Source organism: Dicentrarchus labrax, unplaced genomic scaffold, assembly GCF_905237075.1.
Source record: "Dicentrarchus labrax unplaced genomic scaffold, dlabrax2021, whole genome shotgun sequence".
Classification (NCBI taxonomy): Eukaryota; Metazoa; Chordata; class Actinopteri; family Moronidae; genus Dicentrarchus; species Dicentrarchus labrax.
In genome coordinates, this window is record NW_026136718.1 from 2299765 (window position 1) to 2323221 (window position 23457).

General features: G+C 45.2%; 1 protein-coding gene across 19 annotated transcripts in view; it reads left to right on the forward strand.

Annotated features, from left to right (window-relative positions):
- The window catches only part of mast2 (microtubule associated serine/threonine kinase 2), a 170643-nt gene extending 160941 nt beyond the window's left edge, over positions 1-9702 (forward strand). For 13 of the 19 annotated variants that reach the window (XM_051375728.1, XM_051375731.1, XM_051375733.1 and 10 more), the window contains 10 exons: positions 295-449; positions 726-868; positions 1234-1413; positions 2003-2275; positions 2466-2692; positions 2843-2965; positions 3051-3187; positions 3277-3467; positions 3551-4104; positions 4311-9702. In XM_051375728.1, the coding sequence (XP_051231688.1) occupies positions 295-449; positions 726-868; positions 1234-1413; positions 2003-2275; positions 2466-2692; positions 2843-2965; positions 3051-3187; positions 3277-3467; positions 3551-4104; positions 4311-5780 (3453 nt within the window). In that variant the 3' untranslated portion in view covers positions 5781-9702. The remainder of the gene's footprint in view (positions 1-294; positions 450-725; positions 869-1233; positions 1414-2002; positions 2276-2465; positions 2693-2842; positions 2966-3050; positions 3188-3276; positions 3468-3550; positions 4105-4310) is intronic. The other 6 variants (XM_051375736.1, XM_051375739.1, XM_051375747.1 and 3 more) reach the window with 3 other exon arrangements.
- The last annotated feature ends 13755 nt before the right edge of the window (positions 9703-23457 follow it).

Consider the following 23457-nt stretch of genomic DNA (forward strand, 5'->3'; position numbering starts at 1 on the left):
ATTTCTTTATATTTATGACTCAATTTAAATACTTTTGACTGATATAACCTTTTAGCTTTAGGTTGTACAGATGTGAGGGAATATGAATAGTTTAAGATACGTCACAATAAGCAAAAATACCAATGTAGGCCCTGGTGGACCATTTCTATGAGTTAATAATGTATCTGTAGTATAATATAATCCATATTCATTCATTTTAAGTCCACCTTAAACCTCGCTGTAAAGACTTCAGGTGGCATCAGGTCCAGGCAGAAAGCGTGTAGCTTCACATACTGTATGACGTGTTGTGTGCAGGTGTACAGCAGCATGGAGCGTCTGTCTCTGCACGAAGAGAAGAGGACTCCTCCTCCCACCAAACGCAGCCTCAGCGAGGAGGGAGGAGATCGTATCGACAGCCTGAGCGGACTTAAGTCCAGAGATCGATCCTGGCTGGTGGGATCTCCAGAGATGTGAGTTCTTCACCTCCTTTAAACCCCCACACAGCCTGTATCTCCAGTTCATCTCCTGTACTTAACAGAATTTCTTCTCATTGTTAACATCTTAATTAATAATCCAAAAATAACAATTTCATTTAAAATATGGAGATATTTGCTGCTACTGTGTGAAAGTTTTTTAGGTTTTCTTTCTTGATTCAGAGCAATTTAAAAGTATTTTTCATCATTGTGGTCTGGTTGGTGTTTTATGTGTGTTTATCATCTCCTCTCTATCTCCCCCCTCACCACCAGCCTGCGGAAGCGTCTGTCTGTCTCGGAGTCGTCCCACACGGAGAGCGACTCCAGCCCGCCGCTGACAGTCCGGAGGCGCTGCTGTTCAGCCATCATCGAGATGCCACGCTTTGCCATCTCCTCGGAGGAAGAGGGAGATCAAGGTAGGACACGGGAAGGATATCCTGACGGTTGCTCGCTGTCGGCAGGGAAACTGATCGGCCCAGAAACAGTGGACAGAATAGGAGAAAGATGTTAAGGCTGCTGTAGAAAAGGCTGTAAGATATGTGACGTGTCTGACCCAGATGAAGCTGAAAAACAGGTCTAGAAAAAGCTAGAAATCCCTGTTACATTCCCTCACAGCAGTGTAAAGTGTCCCAGTGAGAGTTTCTGAGAGATTCATAGACACTAGATGACAGCGACACCCTAAACAGACGCAGAAACTGATGGAAAAAACTCCCGAACTGTAATGATGTTTAGTTTCAGACAGAGAAGAAACGTGGCTGACTCTGTATCGTCGCTCTCTCAGGTGCGGCCGGAAGTCGTAAGAGCCCCAGCCTGTTGGGTCCGAGCGCAGTGAGGGGCCCGCGGTGTGACGAGCTGCCCCTCGCCATCCCAGAGCTCCCAGTGGAGAGAGAGCTGAAGCTGGACGAGTCTCCCACCACGCCGAGCTCCACCTCCAGTCAGCTGAGCAAGACCACGCTCACACGTCAGTGCAAACACACGAGACACAGCTACACATCGTCTTCACTTTTAAATCAGCGGCTAACAGCAGGCGGGGACTGAACAAGTGGCTTGAAAATGATCTGTTTAGTTGTGACCACAGATGTGTCATTGCGACTGAAAGGGTTCCCACAGGTCCTTGAATCTGTGAATTAGAGGAGGAAAAGATAAAGGCCTCATTGAAAGTGCTTGAAGCTGCTAGTTCTCGTTTTAAAAATGATCAGCATTAAAACAGTAACTGACCTCGATCTGTGTCTTAAACTACGCCATGTTGGGTCCTTGAATTTGAGGGAATTGGGCCTGAAAAGTCCTTGAATTTGATGTTGAAAGGGTTGTGGAAACAAGTTTTAATTTAAATTACTGTTTTAACTTAAGCTTTATTTTATTTGTCTTTTACACTGATCCCCAATATTCTGACTTTATGTATATACACATATATATATATATATATATATATATATGATATTAATATGTATAAGATATTAATTCTCTGAACTGTATTTTAGCTCCATTCATTGACTAACACACACACAGCTGAATGTATCTGAGTGTCCGCTCTCTCCTGTCCTCCTCAGCGGGTAGTTCAGGCAGTAACGGCGGTGCTGTTAAAGGTGCGTCAGACAGCGACTCTCCATCCACTCCGAGAGCTATCAGCGACCTGGCGGCTCGCAGGGCTCGCCATCGGCTGCTCTCCGGAGACGCGGACAAACACGCGGCGACGCCGAGCTCCAGGCCGCTCAACAAGGTCATCAAGTCGGCCTCCGCCACCACGCTGTCGCTGATGATCCCTGCAGGTCAGTGTGAGAGGGGGGAGACGCTGCGGCTGAATGCTGAGCGCCAGGAGCACAGTGAGTGCCACATTCAAGCTCCCGTGTCTGATTAGGTGTGATTAGTATTTCTCAAGCTTTTTATACCGTCTCAGAAAATATCAGGATCTTCACAGACGTAACAGGGAAAGTTTAAGTGTGAAAGAAAGTCTGTGATTGTACTTAAAAACATTCTACACGGACACCGACCTCATCATCCGTCTGCTCTTAGACCACCACGGAGCCTCTCCGTTGGCGAGCCCGATGTCGCCCCACTCGCTGTCGTCCAACCCGTCATCGCGGGACTCCTCCCCGAGCCGAGACCTTTCCCCGGCAGTGAGCAACGTCAAGCCCGCCATCGTGATCCACAGAGCGGGCAAGAAATACGGCTTCACCCTGAGGGCCATCCGGGTTTACATGGGCGACTCTGACATCTACACGGTTCACCACATGGTCTGGGTGAGTCCCGCTCGCTGTGGTTACTGGAGGAGACTGTGGCGTGTGTGTGTGTGTGTGTTTCTCTTCTCTTCTTCCTGTTCCTCTTCCTCTCTCATTCTTTACTCTCCACCTTCCTTTCTTTCTGACCATCTCTCTCTCTCTTCCCTTCAGCACGTGGAGGAGGGCGGCCCGGCCGATGAGGCGGGGCTGAGGGAGGGAGACCTGATCACCCACGTTAATGGAGAGGCGGTTCACGGTCTGGTTCACACGGAGGTGGTGGAGCTCATACTGAAGGTACCGAACACAGAAACACAGAAACACTTATTTCTGCTTCTTGTATTCAGTAAAATCACTGAAACAACGTTTGTCTCCCCCTCAGAGCGGAGCCAAAGTGTCCATCTCCACCACCCCGTTTGAGAACACGTCCATCAAGATCGGCCCCGCCCGAAAGACCAGCCACAAATCCAAGATGGCGAGACGCAACAAGAAGACCAAGACCAAGGAGGGACAGGACAGGTGAGACACAAACCATCGGGCGCCACACTGTGCGTATTTAAGGCGGCGAGTCACTGAGTTGAGATGTTTGTGTGTTTTTTTTCGTGCAGCAGCAAGAAGAGGACGTCTCTGTTCAGGAAGATCACCAAGCAGGCGTCTCTCCTCCACACCAGCCGCAGTCTGTCCTCTCTCAACCGCTCTCTCTCCTCAGGGGAGAGCGGCCCCGGCTCGCCCACGCACAATCTGTCGCCACGGAGCCCGACGCAGGGCTACAGGTCCACGCCGGACTCCACCCACTCCGGTGAGAGACGCAGAAAAACTTACGACTGTAGGAGCAAGAATAACTTTAATATATTATTAACATTATTCCTTTCTGCTCCTCAGTTGGCGGGAACTCGTCTCAGAGCAGCTCCCCGAGCTCCAGTGTCCCGAACTCCCCGGCGAGCTCCGGCCACATCCGGCCCAGCTCCCTGCACGGCCTCGCCCCGAAGCTCCAGCGCCAGTACCGCTCACCCCGACGCAAGTCTGCCGGCAACATCCCGCTCTCCCCTCTGGCCCGCACGCCTTCGCCCACCCCTCAAAGCAGCTCGCCGCAGCGCTCGCCCTCCCCGCTGCCCAGCCACGCTCTCGGACAGTCCGCGGTGGGTCAGTCGTTCCCTGTGAAGCTCCACTCCTCCCCACCCCTGGTGAGGCAGATATCCAGGCCGAAGAGTGCCGAGCCGCCGCGGTCTCCGCTCCTCAAGAGGGTGCAGTCGGCTGAGAAGCTGGCCTCCTCCCTCTCTAACTCCCCCTCGTCTCCCTCCGGGGTGGCAGCGGTGGGGGAGAAGAAGATGGCGGTGGGAGCGACCGTAGGGAGCCGGAAACACAGTCTGGATATCTCACATTCAGAGTTTAAGAAGGAGATCCTGCAAAGAGAGCCGAGCCTACAGAGTCTCCAGGTAGGAGTTTATCACAGTGACCAGACAATATATTGATTCTATAAAAGTATCTTTAAGACTTCAGTTATATTGTTCCACTATCGAACAATTTATGCCCAAAAAATTACAAAAACTACATTTTTATTAGTTTAATTTGTAAAGAACTTGTAGCTGCTGACTGTTCAATATCAGTATCAGGACATTCTGTCTTCCTGTCTAACCTTCAGGAGTCCGCCAGCGAGGGTCTGCTGTCGTCTGCAGGACGCGGCGTGGAGAAGGGCAGCCTGCAGAAACACTCCTCCTCATCCAGGAAGTTAGGGCGTCAGGAAGGGGACGGCGCTCTCGGCGCGGTGTCCGGCTCGCTGGGCCTGGCCCCCGGGAAGAGCAAGCTGAAGGACAAACTGTCCGCCATCCGGCAGGACAGAGCCGAGCGGAGGGAGTCGCTGCAGAAGCAGGACGCCATCCACGAGGTCGATTCATCCGAGGACGAGACGGACGAGGGCTCGGAGGACAGCCAGGACGGACGCAGGGGGGCGACCTTCACCCCTCCTCCCCTGCTGAGGCCCACCACTGTGAGGACGGGCCCCGGGGGGACGCTGCCGTCCCTCTGCCTCTCCCCCTGCACCCCGCACGCCACATTCACCCACACGGGGCCCTCGCAGGTGGGCAGGCCCACTCCCTCACACACCCTCCCCTCCGTCACAGAGGCGAAGCCCGGTCAGAGCACCTCCTTCCCGGGAGTAAAAGACACACGGTCGGCCTCAACCGTGGAAGAAGGCGCCAGACAAGAGAGGAAGGTTCTGGGACCGAGCGGTACCTCAAAACCCACTCAGGGTCCCCTTCCCTTCTCCACCCCAGGCAGTGCATTCATCTCAGTCAGCAAGGACACGTTCCTCAAACCGAGTCCTCCACAAGACTCCAAGAGTCTCAAGGGGAAGACGGCACCATCAGAGCCGAGGGCGGAGGACCAAACCCTGGACAGCCCTAGAACCACAGCCCCCTCTACCACGGTCACTACAAATACTACAGACTCCAGAACCACCACAGACTCCAGAACCACCACCACTACTACTACAGACTCCCCAGAGACTCCCCGCACCTCCTGCTCCTCTCCCGGCATCCCCAAGGAGAAGAAGGAGGCCGACAACCGCAGACTTTGCGCTGCAGCTGCTGCGAGTCTGACGCCATCGCCCACTTCTGGCTCCAGTTCCAGCTCCCCGGTTCCGGGCCCTGACAGCGGCGTGGACAAAGTCGTGTCTCAGCTAGTGACAGTAGCTAAGAGTGTCCTGGGCCCGGTCAAACTGAGCCCTGCTGTAGACAAGAAGGACCAGAAACCATCCAGAGGCAGCACCCCAGAAGACTCTTTCTCCTCCAAACAGCTCCCCGCCCCTCAGTCGCCCACCAGACAGAAAACAGAGCGAGTTGTCTCCCCGACCACCTCGCCGAGGTCGGTTAAATCCTCCACCCAGAAAGACTGCGCGACCCCGCAACCGCAGGACGTCCCAGAAAGGCCCGCATCGGGGTCGGCTGCCGCGTCTGCACAGCGGTTGGGTCCGGCGACCGCTCAGCCGGCCCTCAGCGCAAACTCCTCTGCAGCATCTGAGCCACAGCGCAAGAGGTCCGAACCACAGACCACAACCGCCGACGCTGTGCCCACCTCCTCGCACCAAGACAAAGCAACCAGCAAGAAGACGTAGCAGCGAAGAAAGCAAAACAAAAAGAACAAAATGCACAGATCCCACCACTCAGTGCTGGCCCGAGGTTTTAAAACTCACACAAACTGCATGTTGGGAAGAAAAACACATTAGTAACTTCGCACTAATCCGAGAGTTTGACGTTCAGAGCGAGACGAAGCAGAGACAGATGTTGTAGTCGTAGTCCCATTCCAGCTGTTCTGTGCTCTTTAATGTCCACGTGAGTTTATTTTGGTTTCCGCTTGCAGGCTAAACGCCGCGCAGAGCTTTTCTCTTTCACGTGGGGGCTAGAAATAAAGAGCTCAGCGGGTCCACGCACGTTCCTCGCACACATCAGGACGCGCCTGAACTCGTCCCGTCCCTCCTCGCCCGACGATGTCCAACCAACTGGAAGAAAGAGATCGTATCTCAGCAATAAAGTGCAGCGTATGTTTATCTGTGTAAATGCATTAGAGTGTTTTCAATGGCACCAAATCTGCACCGTCATCGTCCCACTCAGCACGCAGATAACCGGGACAAATTAAATTCTCCTCGCGCCGTCGTCCCCCGGTGATCCGACGCTGCAGGTCCGAAGAGATTCCTGGGAATGTCAGAGCTGGATTTAGATTAGTGTCGGTGCTGAATTACCAGAACAGAACCACACTGTTTCAGATCTGCTTCAGTTCTTTCCAAGTTGATTTTTAAATGTTTGGAAAGTACTGAACATTTCACATGGGACCGGTAGCTAAGATGTTATATGGCAGAGATTCAGAACAACTGATCCTATTAAATCCTATCAAAACCCAACCCTAGCATATTAGCATTAGCACGATTCATTCAGAGTTATTGTTTTAGTTTAAGAAACAGAACCAGAGAACCCAAACTGAGCACGCTCAGACCGTTCTGTCGGACCGCCGCCTCTTTATTTCCAGCCCCCATCAGCCTCCAGAGGTTTTATTTGGTATCTGGACCAACTTGCTGTGTTGTCAGACTTCGTACACGTTTGTGTGTGTGTGTGTGTGTGTGTGTGTGTGTGTGTGTGTGTGTGTGTGTGTGTGTGTGTGTGTGTGTGTGAGCGTTTGTTAACTCGTGCATGGTTATCTGTGTATATATATAAGAATATTTAAAGTTCTGTTGTGCATCTGTTTTATACCCCCCGAGTGCGTTTGCGTGTTTTAGGATTAACTTTGTTTTGGGACACTGTGCGACCTGTGTGTGTGTGTGTGTGTGTGTGTGTGTGTGTGTGTGTGTGTGTGTGTGTGTGTGTGTGTGTGTGTGTGTGTGTGTGTGTGTGTGTGTGTGTGTGTGTGTGTGTGTGTGTGTGTGTGTGTGTGTGTGTGTGTGTGTGTGTGTCGGGCATCGGCACAAAACTTTGATCTCATTTTGAAAAAGACAAAAAAAGGAAAAGGTGGTTGTTGGACCGCTGTTATCCAGTTAAAATCAGTTCCTTTAAGTTCTTCTGTGCTCACTGATTCCTACTGAACAACAAACTGTTGTTGTTGTTGTTGTTTGTTTTTTGTTTTGGTTTGTTTAAAGAGAAGTTGAACGCACCCCGAGCCCGACCGCGGTGCGAGTCCTCTCAACGTTGTTCTGCTCCTGTGAGAAACCGAAGCTCCGTCGGTGTTTCGTGTCTTTCCCGAGCTCGTTGGAGCCGCTGACATCACCGCTGAATTATGTTTACATGTTGTTGTTGTTGTTGTTTTTGTTTTTGTTGCCTGTAGCAATCAGCCCTCCTCTGACAGGCTCCTGATCGCAACGCGCTCATATTCAGGAGTAAAGATTCAGGGCACATGTGGCAAAATCATCTCCGCTCTCATGCAGAAGCGTGTTAGCAGGTGTGTCTGCGGAACAGATCGGAGGCTGCTGGAGAGGAAGCAGCTCCTCTCGGGGGGGGCATCGGACGACCGATAGCTCAAAACTGCCTAAATCAGTCGCCAACGGGGGGGGGGACGCCTGAGAGCGAGCGTGGGCAGTAGAGTTAGAGTTCAGTCTGTGGCTCCGAGGCCAATAAACCGTCTACTTGATAAAATACCATCAGACCTGAAAAAGGCCGATCTTCGTCAGTTTGACAGTTCGTATCCTCCGTACGTAAAGTTTAAAGACTTTAAAGAGAGATTGTGATACTTTGTGAGAGCAGATTTCAAACCAGTGGCTTAAAAAAGAATCTGTATTTTTAGGACTTAAAGTCAAACTAGTTCCTTTAATCAGCCGATAATTTAACATCACTGAAATATCCGCAGAGAAAAGCCAAAGATGTGTTTAAGGTCTCCATTCAGTCGGGTTTTTTTAAGGGATTCTTATTAAAAATGTGTCGTTATATTGAGACGATATTCATCAATCAGGTCGGGCTCTACTCGAAATTGTCCGTGCGCTCTCGAGTCCTGATTGATTGATTGATTGATTGATTGATTATTGAATTACAGCCGTTCAATTAAATCCTGGAATTTGTTTTTTTGCTCGTTAGTTTGTCTCTAAAAATCTTCCCGCTCAGCGCTTCTGTTTTATATTCTGCTGAACCTGAGTGTGTGTGTGTCCATCTGCGCTCACACACACACACACACACACACACACACACACACACACACACACAAAGATCAATACTGGTGCCATCGGCCTCCACTGATGGTATAAACACACACACACTTTCTCCCGTGTGTAAAGTTGATGCTCCCGCCATCTGCTAGAGAGTGTCAGCTTCCCTGGTGGAGTCATTAATCTCGAACCCTGAGCCTGCTGACCACACACACACACACACACACACACACACACACACACACACACACACACACACACACACACACACACAGGGTCAGGTCGGCCAACACAAACACCACCCAGCCTCCCTCAGGCTCCTCCGTCCTGTCCCGGTCCCGGTCGCTCCGGCGCTTAAACTCTGCTGGCAGTTTGTTCGACCTCCAGCCTGTGTTTACCCATCATGCACCTCTGCCGCTCTGTGGCTGAGGCCCGCGCAGCGTTCATTAAACCGCTGAGAGAGTCAAATTAAAACTGTACTCGGGCCTGCAGTCGGGATTTAAGAGCGAGCGTTGGTTTTCAACACTAGTGCCAAAACAATAGCTGCACATTAGTTTGAGAAATATATTTAAATATTCAACAAACACACTAAAGTGTTTTAATCTCTATAATCCGTAATTTACCTAAAATAACCGTCTGAAAGTGACTCACCTGAGCTTCCAGTGTTAGACAGTTTCTAATAATCAATACCAGACTCATTTTATTTGATGTATTAAGGTTCATTAATTAACCCTTTGATCTTAATTTGTTCATCGAGAACAACTCAGATTAGTTTCACTAGTTTTGTCATTGATAACCTTCCGTAAACAGTTCCGTATTGACGTCTTATTGACGACTAACGAGAGTCCGATCTCTCTCTTCAGAACGTAGAAACTAGATGCTCGTACATTTATTACAACTCAAACAAGAGCGTGGACCAAACGAGGATTTAAAAGATGCGCTGATGATTCTGTCCCTGCCTGATATCCGATATCAAACTCCTGACTCACAGATCAATGAAGCATCGGTTGTGTTGTTTTATTTTGTGTCACTAACGAGCTTCCGTACGCCTCTGACTCTGAGCATGTAGAGCGAACCAGCTCCGTCTGCGAGGGCGCGCAGACGATCCAAACACGTGACTTTGGGTATGACGAGGTACGATGTCCGTTAACGCTTCGTATCTGCGTCCGGGGAGGTCGGTTGAGCGGCTAGAAAAACTGCAGACGAGGGCGGTTTCGTTTCCGAGCTGTGTGTTTTTTTGTTTTGTCTTTTTAAAGAGTGACGAAGAGGAGGAGGAGGAAGCTTGAGGAAGATGTTGAGAGAAATAAAACATTGCTAGAGTAAAACCAGTGCAATATCTTTTTATTTTTTATCGTGGTAAAAGCATGTTGTTGTCAATCTTACCTTACAACAATAATAAAGTTTTTTTATGTAACACTTTGTGTTTGATGTGTTTTCTGTTTTATCGCCTTTTAGCACGACCTCGTGCTTTTTACATTAACGCAGCACGTTCGGAGGAAACTCATAAAGTCGGACACAATAAATGATTTAAACCTCCGGCTGCTGCTACACTGCAAAAACACCAACGTCAACTCAAATGTTTCCCACAATGCAATTCAGGTGTCTCAGTTTTATATTATAGATATTATAATAATGACTTTCTGTGTTCCTCAATAACTCAGCTGTTTAATATAACAACTTCTATCAATATAAGCCTGATTAGTTATATTATAGCAGCGTTTATCTGTATTTATAACTTATTTCATTGTTTTTATATTATAAATATATTTAATTAAACATTAAAGAGCCCAAAAAAATTCCTCAAGATTTTAAAATTAAAGCTAAATGCTGTATTTTAATTATTACAATTATTTTCTGTTATTTTACACTATTATTTTGGCGTTCCAGCTGCTGAAGAGTATTATATCATATATATATATTATATATTATATATTATATTTGTGACAATAGATCCTCACTGTTGCTCACTGGCTCTTTAATGTTGGGATTTCTTTTTTTTTTTTTTTTTTTTTTTACAGTGTTTTAAACCTTTTTGTTCTCTAACTGCTTTCCTTCAGTTCTTCCATCTAATAAATGTGATGTTAAACTGCCCCCTCACCCCCCCCCATCCTCTCCTCTCTCCCGGTTCACGCCACACGTTTGAATCTTGCTCATCTGTCCTCATCACGTCCCGCCGTCCTTCCGGAGAGGGCGAGCAGAAAAGTGGCAGTAAATGATCAGTGAACTCGTTCTGGCTCCGGTTCTTCGTGTTAAAGTGGCTCCATCCGCCCTAATGGAGCCGATCAGCTGCTGGATGTGTGTCCGCCGTCTCCGCGGGAGATTTCAGGCGTCTTAATGGCCTTGAGAGACGACTTCAGCGCGGCTCGCGGTGCATTTACGGGGGGGGCTAATGGCTAATCTGTGCAGCGCCGTGGGGGCCGCCACGCTCCGGGCCAGAAATGGCGGTAAAATGGAGCTCCATTAGCTGTTCCTCCACGCCGGGTACGGCTTCCCGCTAAAGCGCCTCGCTCTCCCGCCAATGGACTGCTGAGGTCAGGGGTCACACTGCCTGATTTGAACACCACCTACCGTTGCATTCTGGGATAATTGGGTCCCCCCCCCCTCCTCCCTTCAGCTCTGTTCCTTCCATCCATCCCGGCGTCCGTGGGGAGCTGTCAGAGTGGAGGAGGAGAGTGGAAAGGCCTCTCTCTCTCTCTCTCTCTCTCTTTCTGTACTGGAGGTCCTGAGGGGGGGTGGAGGTACACGTGGCGGCGGCGAGGAGCTCTGACAGAAGGCGAACAGCACTCAGACACACGAGAAAAAGGCGCGAATGAGCGGTGACAGGCAGGCAGCGCGGGGTGATGAATTGCCAGCTTCGCCTCGCTCTGACACGGCTCTACATGACCGGGCAAATTCATTCCAGGTTGCCGGAGAGGGAGGGAGGGAGGGAGGGAGGGGGGACGTTAGCAGGAGAAAACGAGACCCAAATATATGGACTTCCTTGGTTCGGGCCCGAAGTCAAAGCCTTTAACTCGAGTGTTCAGTGTGGGGGGGCATTTAGGGCAGAAACACATCAGACACTGGAGGATCTTTAAAGTCTTTATTTCATCAACTAATAAACATAAAGTGTCATTATTTATTAAACTCATTTCAGGTTCTGTTTGTTTGAAACCTGATCGGACCAACAAAGCTCAACCCTGCCGTCGACCTTTTTCCTTTAAATGACAGATTTTATTTTATATTCAGGTTTTAACAATAACAGCAGAGCAGGAAGTTTGTGTAAAACTGAACAAAAAAGAATTTTAAACTGATTATTTCCTGTGATTATTGATCAGAGATGAGTTTTACTGATATTTATAAGAACTTTTTATTAAATCTTCTGTATTTTTAAACATTTAAACAATCAATCAAACAGTTTTCTTCTCTGTTCTATCAGTTATTTTCTATTCCAACAGCAGCTTATATGTTAGATCCTCCAAAGTCCTCAATAAACTAGAGCACAACCAGACCTCGGCTCCCGCGACCGCGTCACCTCCCGGTCCTCCAGAACCTGCACCGGCTCCAGTCCACCACCAGGTCCCCGTCCTACCTCACAGACCGGCTCCAACCTCCCGTCTCCGTCACTCAGGACCGAGCATCAGCTGCCCCCTCCCACTGGAACTGAACTGATCCATCAACCTTCAAATCAGTGATCAATACCCCCTCTCTCTGTGGTTGTGTGTTATATATATAACACACAACCTATGACCTTTTAACATTTTAACTTATGTGTCTTTGAGTTCTTTAAAAGCGGCTCTTTAAATAACATTTGTGAATAAATTTGTTCAGTTTATGAAATAAAAAACAAACAATATTCAAATGTTTGCTGCAAATATTGTTTGTGTTCCAACTTTCAACAGGTTCTTTACATCTTAATGAAAAATCACAAAAATGTGTTTTTATTGTTTGACTGAATATTTTAAAGTTTTCTTACAACCCTGAAAATCAACACGACCTCCCGACCCCTAGTGAGGGTCCCGACCCACAGGTTGGGAACCGTTGCTTTGCTCTGAGATGCCGGTGCTCTAGTATGACACCCTCAATGTGAAATGAAGAATGAAACTGGATGAAACCGACAGCAGAGAAACAAACTGAGGATCAGAGGAACTTAAAGGTGTGTGTGTGTGTGTGTCATTGATTTTCATGTTTTTCCCTTTCACAGCCTGAAGTCGAAGCTCGTCTGTGTGTTTACTGTCTGTCTGTCTGTTTGTCTGTAAAACGCCTTAAAACCGGGAAAAGAGAAAAAACAACATTATCTTACGGCTAAAAACAAGGTTGTTTGTTCAGTTGTTGACATTTCGATGCTACAAACTCTTCACAAACAGAATGTTAAAGTTGGTCCTGAAATACAAAAAGAACATTTCAACATTTCACAAGTGCAACGTTATATATTTCTGCCCGAGAACAAGAAAATAAACATCAATAAATATCAATAAATGTCTGTGTTGAGTATAAAGCTGGAGTCAGGATGTAGTTAGCCTAGCTTAGCATGAAGACTGGAAGCAGGTGAAAACAGATATTGTTTGTTTAACCTGCACATAAACAGTTTTCTGCTGATTTTTTAAAATAAAAAACATCTAAAAGGACCTTAAACATTCGCTGCCAGTCTTAATATTATAAATATAAATGGAATTAAAATGTTCATGCTAACACAACCCATCGGGACCGAGTCCTTCCGTCGGAACAAAGAACAAAGTTACTCCTCATTGTTTACACCTCGACTTTAACTTCATCACCGTTAATGAGCGCACCTAAGTGATTCAATCTGGCTCCTGATTGGCCGGTGAGCCCGGCAGAGAGAGATTACATCCCATTACTCCCAGTCCTCTAATTGGTCTCTGTAGGTAGCAGGTGTCAGGCACTTAATGAGGCCTGTTGTGGCTGATGTATGGCTCCGGTAACGTCCATCCCGCCGCACCGGAGACGGCGACGCCTATGAGACTAATAGCACATGAAATAGCTGCCGTCGAGGAAGAAGAGGAGGAAGAGGAGGATTGTTTGTGTGCATTTCTGCTCAAATCGATCTGTTTGAAAAGGAAGACGAGAGGTCGAAGGACTTTTGAGTTTTGGAACTTTATTTTCCTCCAGTTTGTCTCCTTTGTGTCCTCCTGGCTTATTATGGGATGTTATGTTTGTTAAAGGCTGCTGAAAAACAAATATTAAATAAAGAATAAAGCTTCAGAATAACCCAAAATGTTTCCCTGTGAAGGTTTTATCATCAGCATCTCAGACCAAAGACAATAAGGAGTACAACCCACCAGACTCCAGTCACATAACTAGTAATTTTACAAAGCAAATAATCACAAACTTTAAACTGGACAGAAGTCAAATTAAATTAAAGTTTGTCCACTAACAGTAGTTATTTCTGCAGACTGCAGAGACAGAAACACTCATTTTACCTTCAGATCATCATAACTTCATTTAAAGTGGACACAAACAGAATCAAACTCATTAAAAGCGTCTCTGTTAGTGTTTCCAACAATCACCAACTCTGGTTTGGTGGAAATAAATCCTTAATTCACCGACGTAGATGATAAAAACAGCAGTTTCAGTCGGAGCAGACCGGCTATGGAAACAAACCACAGAGAGGCTGCGATACAACACAGGCAGAGGGAGAGAGACACCATGTGACTCTGTATATAAAGAATATAATGTTAGCTGATATAGTAACGTTTTATATCTTTTATATAAAACACGTAAACAGTTGAAACCACTGAAGTTGTAGAAATACGTTCACTGTTTATTGTCCGATGTGGCGCGTTTACATGATTTAATCCCCCCGCTGATTTAACAAAGGACATCGTTATGGATTTTTACCTGGATTCACCTCATCAGATAAGTGTGTGTGTGTGTGTGTGTGTGTGTGTGTGTGTGTGTGTGTGTGTGTGTGTTAAAGGTGAGACCATAAACACACAACCAGGGTCTGACAAAGACCTTCCTCTTGACTCTGTGAACAAAAAGGCTGCTGTTCAACAAAGGACTGATAGGAAGGGGTTAAGAGCTCCAGCTCCGGTGTGTGTGTGTGTGTGTGTGTGTGTGTGTGTGTGTGTGTGTGTGTGTGTGTGTGTGTTGTGTGTCTGTGTGTCTGTGTGTGTGAGAGAGAGAGGAGTGTGTGGGCACCCTGGGTCTCCATCAGTGTCTGGCTGATTGATTGGGACGTCAGCCAAGATAAAAGATCCCGTCCTCACAGCACGGACACGTAACGCCCCGGGGAGAGAGAGGCACACGCTAACACACACACATACACACACACACACACACACACACACGCACACACACACTTGGATACCTGCACTGAATACAGATCTGCCTCCTGCTCTCTGCTGGCTGTGTTTACACTCCTGTGTATATATTCATATTGGAATAAATGTCACATCCCACTGAACATTTTCTCTCTTCAAAATAAGATCAAAAGTTTTTATTCACCGACGTTCACATTTAGAGTTTATTGACATTTTTTATCCTTTACAACGTGAAAATAACAATCTGTCGACACTTTGGAGCCTAAAAATCAGTTTAAATATAAAACAATTAACCCATTCATCCTCATCTGCCTTCAAAATACTGTCACTTCTTTTACTGTACTAATAATAATATGAATAATAATATGAATAATAGTAACAATTACATTTTGAATGTCTTATTTTCTATATATTATTATGTACAGTAATATAATGTACTTTTTCTACACACTCTTGTTTTATATTATTATAGTTTCTATATATACTGTACTATAATGCACATATTTTAACGTTATTATTATTATTTATATCTCTTTTAATGACTTATTTAGCAACTTGAGCGACTGTAACGCAACCAATTTAAGATTTAGGGATCAATAAAAGTATTTCTGATTCTGGATAAAAGTGGCGGGTGCAACCACGATCCAACTGATTGATTATAACCAATAACATTATGACATTCACTCGTCAATCAAACGTGCAACCGAACGGGGCTCAGCAGCAGTAATGTTACTGTTGGCTCGTTAGCTGACTTAGCCCCAAGGTGGCAGGAGCCAAAACCTGCATAGAAACACATTTTACACCTTAATAATAATAATAATAATATAAGATATCACATGGAAGAAACAACAGCAGTTTCACCTCTATTGTGACATTTAAGATTTATCACATTTAATGTGTAAGATTAGTTTTTATCACATTTAAAACTTCTTTTAAAAGAGCACAGACGACCATCATCAGCTGATCCTGATGAGAATGGAAAAGGAAAGGAAATGATGTCTCTATAATATATATATATATATATATATATATAGCTATATATATATATATATATAAAGAGTATGAGTCCTGAGAGAGAAACAATATCTAAACCTGTTTATTAATTAATGATTTGACGTCTCAAACAATAAGATATTATTTATTCTTACACGTGGACAATGAATCCGAATCTATCATATATATTTAAAGAGACACATGTGATTGTTTCCTGTTACCTTCATGTATATAAACGATCAGTAACCAGTGAAACCAGCAGGTGACACATGAGTTCCCATCATGCAGCGCTGCAGTTCAGCGTGCGGCCTGCAGGGGATGCTGCTGCAGCACTTTTCTCTCCGTTTCTCCTCATTCATTTTTTTTAAAGTCCCCACGTCTCATTCTGCCACTTTATCATTCTCTTTATCTCTCTGTGTGTTTTTGGACTGCAGCATCCCGACCCTCCACCCCCTCCAACCCTTCATCGATTTGAACTCTCTCCTCCTCCTCCTCCTCCTCTCCTCCTCCCTCTCTCTTCTGTTCGGTCCTCCATTCATTTTTAACCTCCCTCCCTCCCTCGTTCCTCTCTGATCATGCCGTGTTTGATGTGTCTGACGTCTCTATCAGAGAGCAGCGAGGAGTTCGCCTGCAGGAAGAAACAGCCTGAAATATATATAGGAGGAGCTTTCACACATATTAAAGTGCCTGCAAACACACAGATACCACAGTATGTAGACTGCTGCAACCAGAGGAGGACCGGGGTCTGGATGCATCCTGGAAAACCTGGAAAAACCTTGAGTTTAAGTTCATGTCCATTAATGGATCAGCAAAATATAGCTGATTGGTATCTGGAGATATAGAAGTGTACACTTGTTTTGACTTGTTTATCTGCAGTTAAAGTTTCACAAATATACAAAAATAACTTTTATTCAAGTTTGAAAAATGAATCCTGAAATATTCTAGTTCATAAAAACTGGAAGATTTGTTAACTTCTGATGTTTTAAAGCTTTAATCTGCAACATTTCCTCATTAAACAGTCTATAAACTCTAGCTCTATGTTCTATCTGTAGTTGAGTTCTTACTTTATCCCAAATGTTCCCAACAGTGTTCAAACTCTTTTAGTTTCTACCATCCACTGTTTAGATCTTGGTGCTTTTTAACTCTAGATTTGAACCATGAACAACAACATGAATCCTAACCGGGAGAAGCTGACTGCAATGACGCCAATGGTGGTGAAGACAACAACTCCCATGATCCCACGCTGCTTCACAACATCAAACTTCAGCTTTTGTTATGAGATTATTAGACGTGAGAGACCCCCCTAGTGGCCACGTTCGTTCTCGTCTCCTGTATGAGAGTCGGTTACTCCTTCAACCTCATTCAAAATGACATAATCTATAAAATATGCAAATCTTTGTTCATGTCTAAAGTTTTCCTGCTGGACACAAGATGTCTTCCTCCATCCTCAGTGTCTGAGCAGACGAATGTGAAACCATCATTAAACCATCACACTGTGGGAACCAGAAGAAACGGGAGGGGGGAGCTTTAAAATGCCTCAGATTGGTCCTCACAGTGTCGAAGCACTCACACAGCCTTCGTCTGAACGAGCTGCAGCCTGGAACAAAGCCTTGGTGTGTGTGTGTGTGTGTGTGTGTGTGTGTGTGTGTGTGTGTGTGTGTGTGAGTCTGTGTGAGTGTGTGTCCATGCTGGGCTTCAGTGATCAATAATTCAACACTGTGTGGACCTCAATCGAGCCTTTTGGCGCAATGAAGGAATGAGTTTATTAACCGCTCCCCCACCCTCTCCTCCGCCTGCTTTCTATCCAAACTTTTGTCCTCCCTGAACACTTCTTTTATTCCTGCTTGTTTTCTTCTTCCTTCTGTCAAATTCTACATCTTCCTCCTCCTCTTCCTCCTCCTCCTCCTCCTCCTCCGTCCTGCTCCGGATCTAAAATCTGTCTCATGAGATAGACAGAGAGGCAAACGCGTTGATATCAGAAACAGCAGATCAGCATCTTTTGTTCTCTGTTTTCTCTCCTTCTCGTCTCGCCGCAGCAGCTGAGCCGGCGGTCCGATCATTACCTCCGCGCTCGCCACCGTTCTCTAACCGTAATGGTGTTGTGGCGACGAACCCTCACCCTCTGTGCTTCATCAATGTCACTCAGCCCGAGCCGGGGAACGAGTGGGTATTCAATTACCGGCGAGGGTTTGGTGGCGTTGGGAGCATTAAAATGTAGATTACCCAATTAAACCATAGGAGGGCACTGTTTGATTAGATTAAAGGGCCACGCAGATCTTTATAAAAGATGATGCTTTTCAAAAATAATCACAAAACAACTGCATTTACAATCTGCTGCGCACACAGAGCAGCAGTGAGTGCTTTATTCTTTATTTTTTGTTTGCTTTATGTCCTTAATTAGTCCATTTTTGGAAATATATTCAGGTTTACTCCACCAGTCGTGGGTTGCTCCCCCCCCCCCCAGGGGTGTGCAGAGGTTTGGGTTTATTTTGGAGGGAATTTAATTATCTCCCGGAGCTGGAAGTGGGTCGAGGTTCTGAGATAATGCGCCACACTTTCAATACACAGTGGCCAAAAGTATGCAGACACCTATTTGTACACACTTCTCATCACACAGTTTTAGATGATGATAGTTTTTTTTAGTTTGGTGTAAAATAACTTTATTAGTTAACTCAAACTAAACTAAAAACACAGAAGTTAACGGAAACAATATTGTGTACTCACAAAACGAACTAAAATAGAATAAATTCTACTACATTAAATTCAGTTTTACTCTTATTTAGTCAATTGAAGTCCACTTTGTGACTCATATGTTTTTATTGTAATAATAATTTAAGGTGAACTTTTTAAATACCCCACATTAATCTGACACTGAAACTCAACTACTCTGAAAACTAACTGAAACTAAACTGAACTTAAAGGTTCAGTGTGAGTCCGCCATGTTTCTACCCAGAACACACAACCCAAACACCGACTCTACTCGGGGACTTTAACGTCCCCCCAGTCCAGCAGCTGTAGTGGATCCATTGGCTGACTGTGGTGGACTGGGAGCTCCCAGCAGGTCCAGACCGGGACTGAATGCAGCATCTGATGAATGAATCTTCGCTCTGTGACGCTAAAAGTTGAAGACTGACGTAAGCACGCGTCACATTTTGTTTTACAGGAAGACACAATGATTGAATATTAATATAAAAATACAAAGAAAATGAGTTTTTGTGAATGTTTTGGGGATAAATTGTTAAATATTAGAACAATATAACTGAGACTTCACCTGAACTTTAAGCATTAACGTATGTCTGTACCTTATAAATCCTCTTCTTTACTGTTTTGTGAGGGTTAGGGTGGACAAACGACCCCTCTGACCCTCTTTTGTCTCCACTGATTGGAGGTCAGACCCACTGAGGAACCAGGAAGTAGCTCCTGAACGTCTCACCACACAATCATGAGTTGTTTATTCTTTGGGTTATCGCTCCATTAACGTCACTTTACACTCGTTTCTGTGACTCACCTGTTGGACTGAACGGAAGTGAATCAAAGAGATGTGAGAAGTCTTTTTTTATTTCTTTGAGCCTGAATGGGAATTTATTTTACTTTTGTACTTTGTGCTTTGAACTGATGAGACTACAGAGGTCTTTTCTTTGTCCTGTCCTTTGAGTTATTGAATCCTGACAGATTCTTCCTCTTCCTGTCTGTTTGTTTACTCCATTGAGACTTAAAGCAGATCAACGGTTGTAGAATAACTGAGTGAAATTTGAACATAATTAACGGCAGAAATGTATTTTATTTTTTGATTTTATCCTTTTATTTAGGCAGAACGTTTCCCACTGAGACACAGAGTCTCTTCTTTAGAGGCAGCAGAAGCAGTTTCACATAATTGTATCTTCAAAATCTCACCTGTTAAGACAAATATAATAATATAATAATATAATAATATAATAAAGCGCTGCAGGAATCCTAAAACCTGGAGATGAGTTCTTTCTCCAGCTTCCTCCTCTCAGTCAGTGGGATGTTGGTTAACTCAAGCTGGAGAGATTTTCACGTCTTGTTTACGTCAGTAAATTCAAAACCTGTGAATTTTGAAGCTCTTACGTTAGCGGCTGCTAACTAAGGTTGTCGATGACATTAAAACACGGAGACTTATCTGCTCACTAGTCCGCCTTTTTGGTCGCCGCCATTACAGTAAAACGGAGCCAGCGCGAACCAGCAAGAGCCCGCGGATGTGACATACTGTGAGTTGATCTACGTCTACTGAGCTCATACATCAACTGAGGAGTCGACTCATTTCTCCATACGACTGAATGGTATCAGTCTGGAGCTCCATACCTCCAAAATAAAGCTCCATATATAACGTATATAGTCACATCTTAAGATAGTAATGTTAGTGAAACACTAGTTAATCTACATCAAATACGTCATCCATGAAACTCCGTATACATAAAAGCAACACAAGGGAAACTAACTGTATCCACAGAACAACTCACGCTAAGGATTATGTAAAGAAACAAGCATCAGATGTATTTTCCTTTCAGATCCCTACAGGTCCCCCGGCCCCCCAAAGTGCTCCTGGCAAAGAGAATTAGATTTATTTTTTAAACGGCCGTCTTCCCCGAAGTAAAGAGAATAATTAAGGTTGGTGGCATGTTGAGATTTGCTGTCACTGAGTGAATCTCTTTGGTTGACGAGTGTTTGGTAAAAAACCCACGCTTCAGCTTAAAGAAGGCCACAGGTCTCAGGGGTGGGGGGGGGAGAAAAACCCCCTCCCTCCTCGGGTGGAAACTAACTTTAAAACGCCGTATTAGCCGCCATCCATATGCAGATTAGCTTCAGCTGGGGGTGGCCTGGTTTCATACAGTACATCATGAATTTATCATGCGTTACAGTCGATATGGAGTCTGATCACAGCCGCACAGTGTGAGCTTTCACATGTGTTATATACAGTAATGTTGGTTATTGAGAGGTGGATGAGGAGCTGTCGTTCACCAGTGTTTCACCCGAGGCTACGGCACCGTGTGCGTCATGTGGTATTGATTTTAAATTTGCATATTTCTTTCTGTATCTCATTGCCAGGGTTAATTTAGACTCTTGATTTTATTATAATCTAGTTTTAGTTTTGGTACGTCACTTTAGGCCAAGCTTCATTCTCAGCGGACCTATTTTCTATTATTTAGTAAACTTACTGACATATTTTATAGATATTTCACATTATGTTCATTCTTGACAATGAACCAAAATAATGAACTCTGCAGGAAGTTTGTGTAAAACGAGCGATTTAGGTGAATTTTGAGCAGATTATTTCCTGTTTAGGGAACTTTTTATGCAATTCTGTGTCTGTATTATGTATTTTTTAATCATTTTTAACAATCATGCAGACTTAACAGGCTTATGTTTTGAAAAATGAAGTGTTTTCTTGTCCCGGACATTTGGCCATTGTTCTATTAGACAGCAGAAGATTGCAGTAACTATGTTTAACTCTGCGTCTGGTGTGAACAGTTGAGCTCCAAACAAACTACACACCCAGGTTTATAAAGGCGATCTAGGACAAGGAGAGCAAAATACTATTAAAAATTTTCCAGGACAACATCAATTATTTCCAGGATTTTTTGTCATTTAAATCAAATTCCAGGTGTTTCCATGCTTGGAAAACTAGTCTCTAAATTTCCAGGATGTGTGGGAACCTGGTGAAAAGCAAGATGTTGATGATCATTACAACAGATCAAACCGCTACATAGACGTCTGCACTAGATCAGGAGCATACAATGTACGTTTCCACAGATGAAGGCAGGTAATTGAAAGAGTAATTAACAACTATTTGTTTAAGTAATGGATCATATCCAACGAGACGTCCATTATCAGGGATTAAAGAGCAACGTGGAGGCTCAGAACCGTCTGATGAAGTCAGTTAATTCCTGATAATGGACGCCTTATACCATGGTCCTAATACCTGGAACAGTCAGTAAACAGGATATGTTTCGCCGTGGAACAAACGGTGGTCAACAAACACCTTTTCCTCGTCGTTTCCACTGACGACAATAAAAACGTTGCAACATAAACAATCTTTTTAAAAGACGCTGAGATCTGTCCTGATTCTCCTGATTCAGTTTCTCTTTTCGCACAAAGCCATAAAACTCTCACCTTCAAGCAGTTCCTGCCTGTTGGCCCAGTTTCTCTGTTACATCATCCGCCGTGAGCGGTTTCCAGTACGTATATACAGTATGTACCTGTGTACTGTATATGTGTGCAGATTGGCTGGGACGGCTCGGTGCTGGCTGCGTTTAATGACCGTGAAGAAACACATTCTGGGATGTCAGGGATCCGTGTTTGGATGTCAGCACATGAGAAGTTTTCTCACTCTTGCCATCGGCAGATTATACAGAATATTTGATTTGCTTCTCCAGCTGGCACTCGTGGGGATTTGGTAATACTGTCAAAAAAGATGTGAGGAGAAGTTGAGAGCAGAGAGAGCAGGAGAGAGACGGGCTTTGATCAACTGGAGATCTCGCTGACTCTTTGGCAGCCCAAAGCTCGCTCTCCTGAAACACATCGCTCTCTCTCTCTCAGTCTCTTCCTGTTGTTCACAGAGTCCTTGAATTTGCCCTGTACTCGCAAACTTAAATCTCTATACATTCAGAGAGAATCCGCTTTGTACTCCTGCCTTTGTTTTTGGTCTTTTTCCTACAACTCCAAAACTCTTCAGCATGAGTGAAACTGCACTTTATCGCCCCAAAAGTTTCTGAATTCAACAAAATACTGAGCCTCTCAGCTTGAATCCTTTTTGCAGTCTGGACTCTCGCAGTGATATCACGTACTTTGGGTTTGACAGACTGCAGTGTTAACAGAGCATCGTGGGACTGGACCGGCAGGGAAATACTCATCCCTTTTTATATCCTGAGCTCCGGAGCGGGCCATCAGCCATTAGACTGCCGCTGGAGTGTCACTCTTTGATGATGAGCTGTGGAATCTGGGCAGCTAACTCCGGTATTACAGTTCACCGGGAGGTTAGAGGAGATATTTGGGCTAAATGAGATGTGAAACACTCCTTCCTCTCTCTCAGCTACAGCCCACAGAGCACCCTGCACCGAAGCTTCGGGAACACAACCGTTGCCACAGAGACCTAGTGAGAGACAGTTCGTCAAAATTAGTTAATAATACGACCTGGAGCGAGCTTCTCCAGGTCGCAGAGGAGGGAATGTGCCCAGGGTTTGGGCTGTTCCCGTCCAGTCTGGATCCATATCTGATCAGCACTGCCTAGTTTGACAGTTTGATCTGAGTTTGGTTCGTTGAGCTGGACGGACTCACTGAGAATGAGCTGTCAATCACAAGGTAGCCCCGCCCTAAAGCATACCCTGCTTTATGGTCTGTTTTACTCTAAATGGGACCATCAGTTACTAAATGAACATCATGCTGTATGGAAGAAGACTGAAACTAGAGACTGAGACCAGAAACTCATCAGGAAACTGTTTACTGAGCTCATAAATCAGCTGAGGAGTCGACGCATGTCTCCATAAGACTGAATGGTATCAGAGTGGAGCTCCACCTGCTGGCCGTTGCATAGACTGCAGGTTAAAGACACTTCACAGACCCAGAAGCTCTGTCTGTTATATCTACCATCATTTACGTATATTTGTACATAAACCTTGGTTCTTTGGGGCCCCTGAGGCTCTGGGATCTGGTGCATAATGCAGCCTTAGTCCCTGACATGATGTATGGCAGGTGGTCCACATCAGTCCAGCTGAATGCAGCTTTAGTTCCACATAAGAAAAATGTTTTCTCTCTTCTCCTAAAACGTCTGATTTCTGTCACGAGAATTTAGAATTTTTTTTTTTTTTAAAAGCTCTGATCTGAAGAATGATCGAAATGTTCTCACACACACACTTAACACAGTTAATCTGTAGATTGAGGGCATGAGGGGGAGGCTG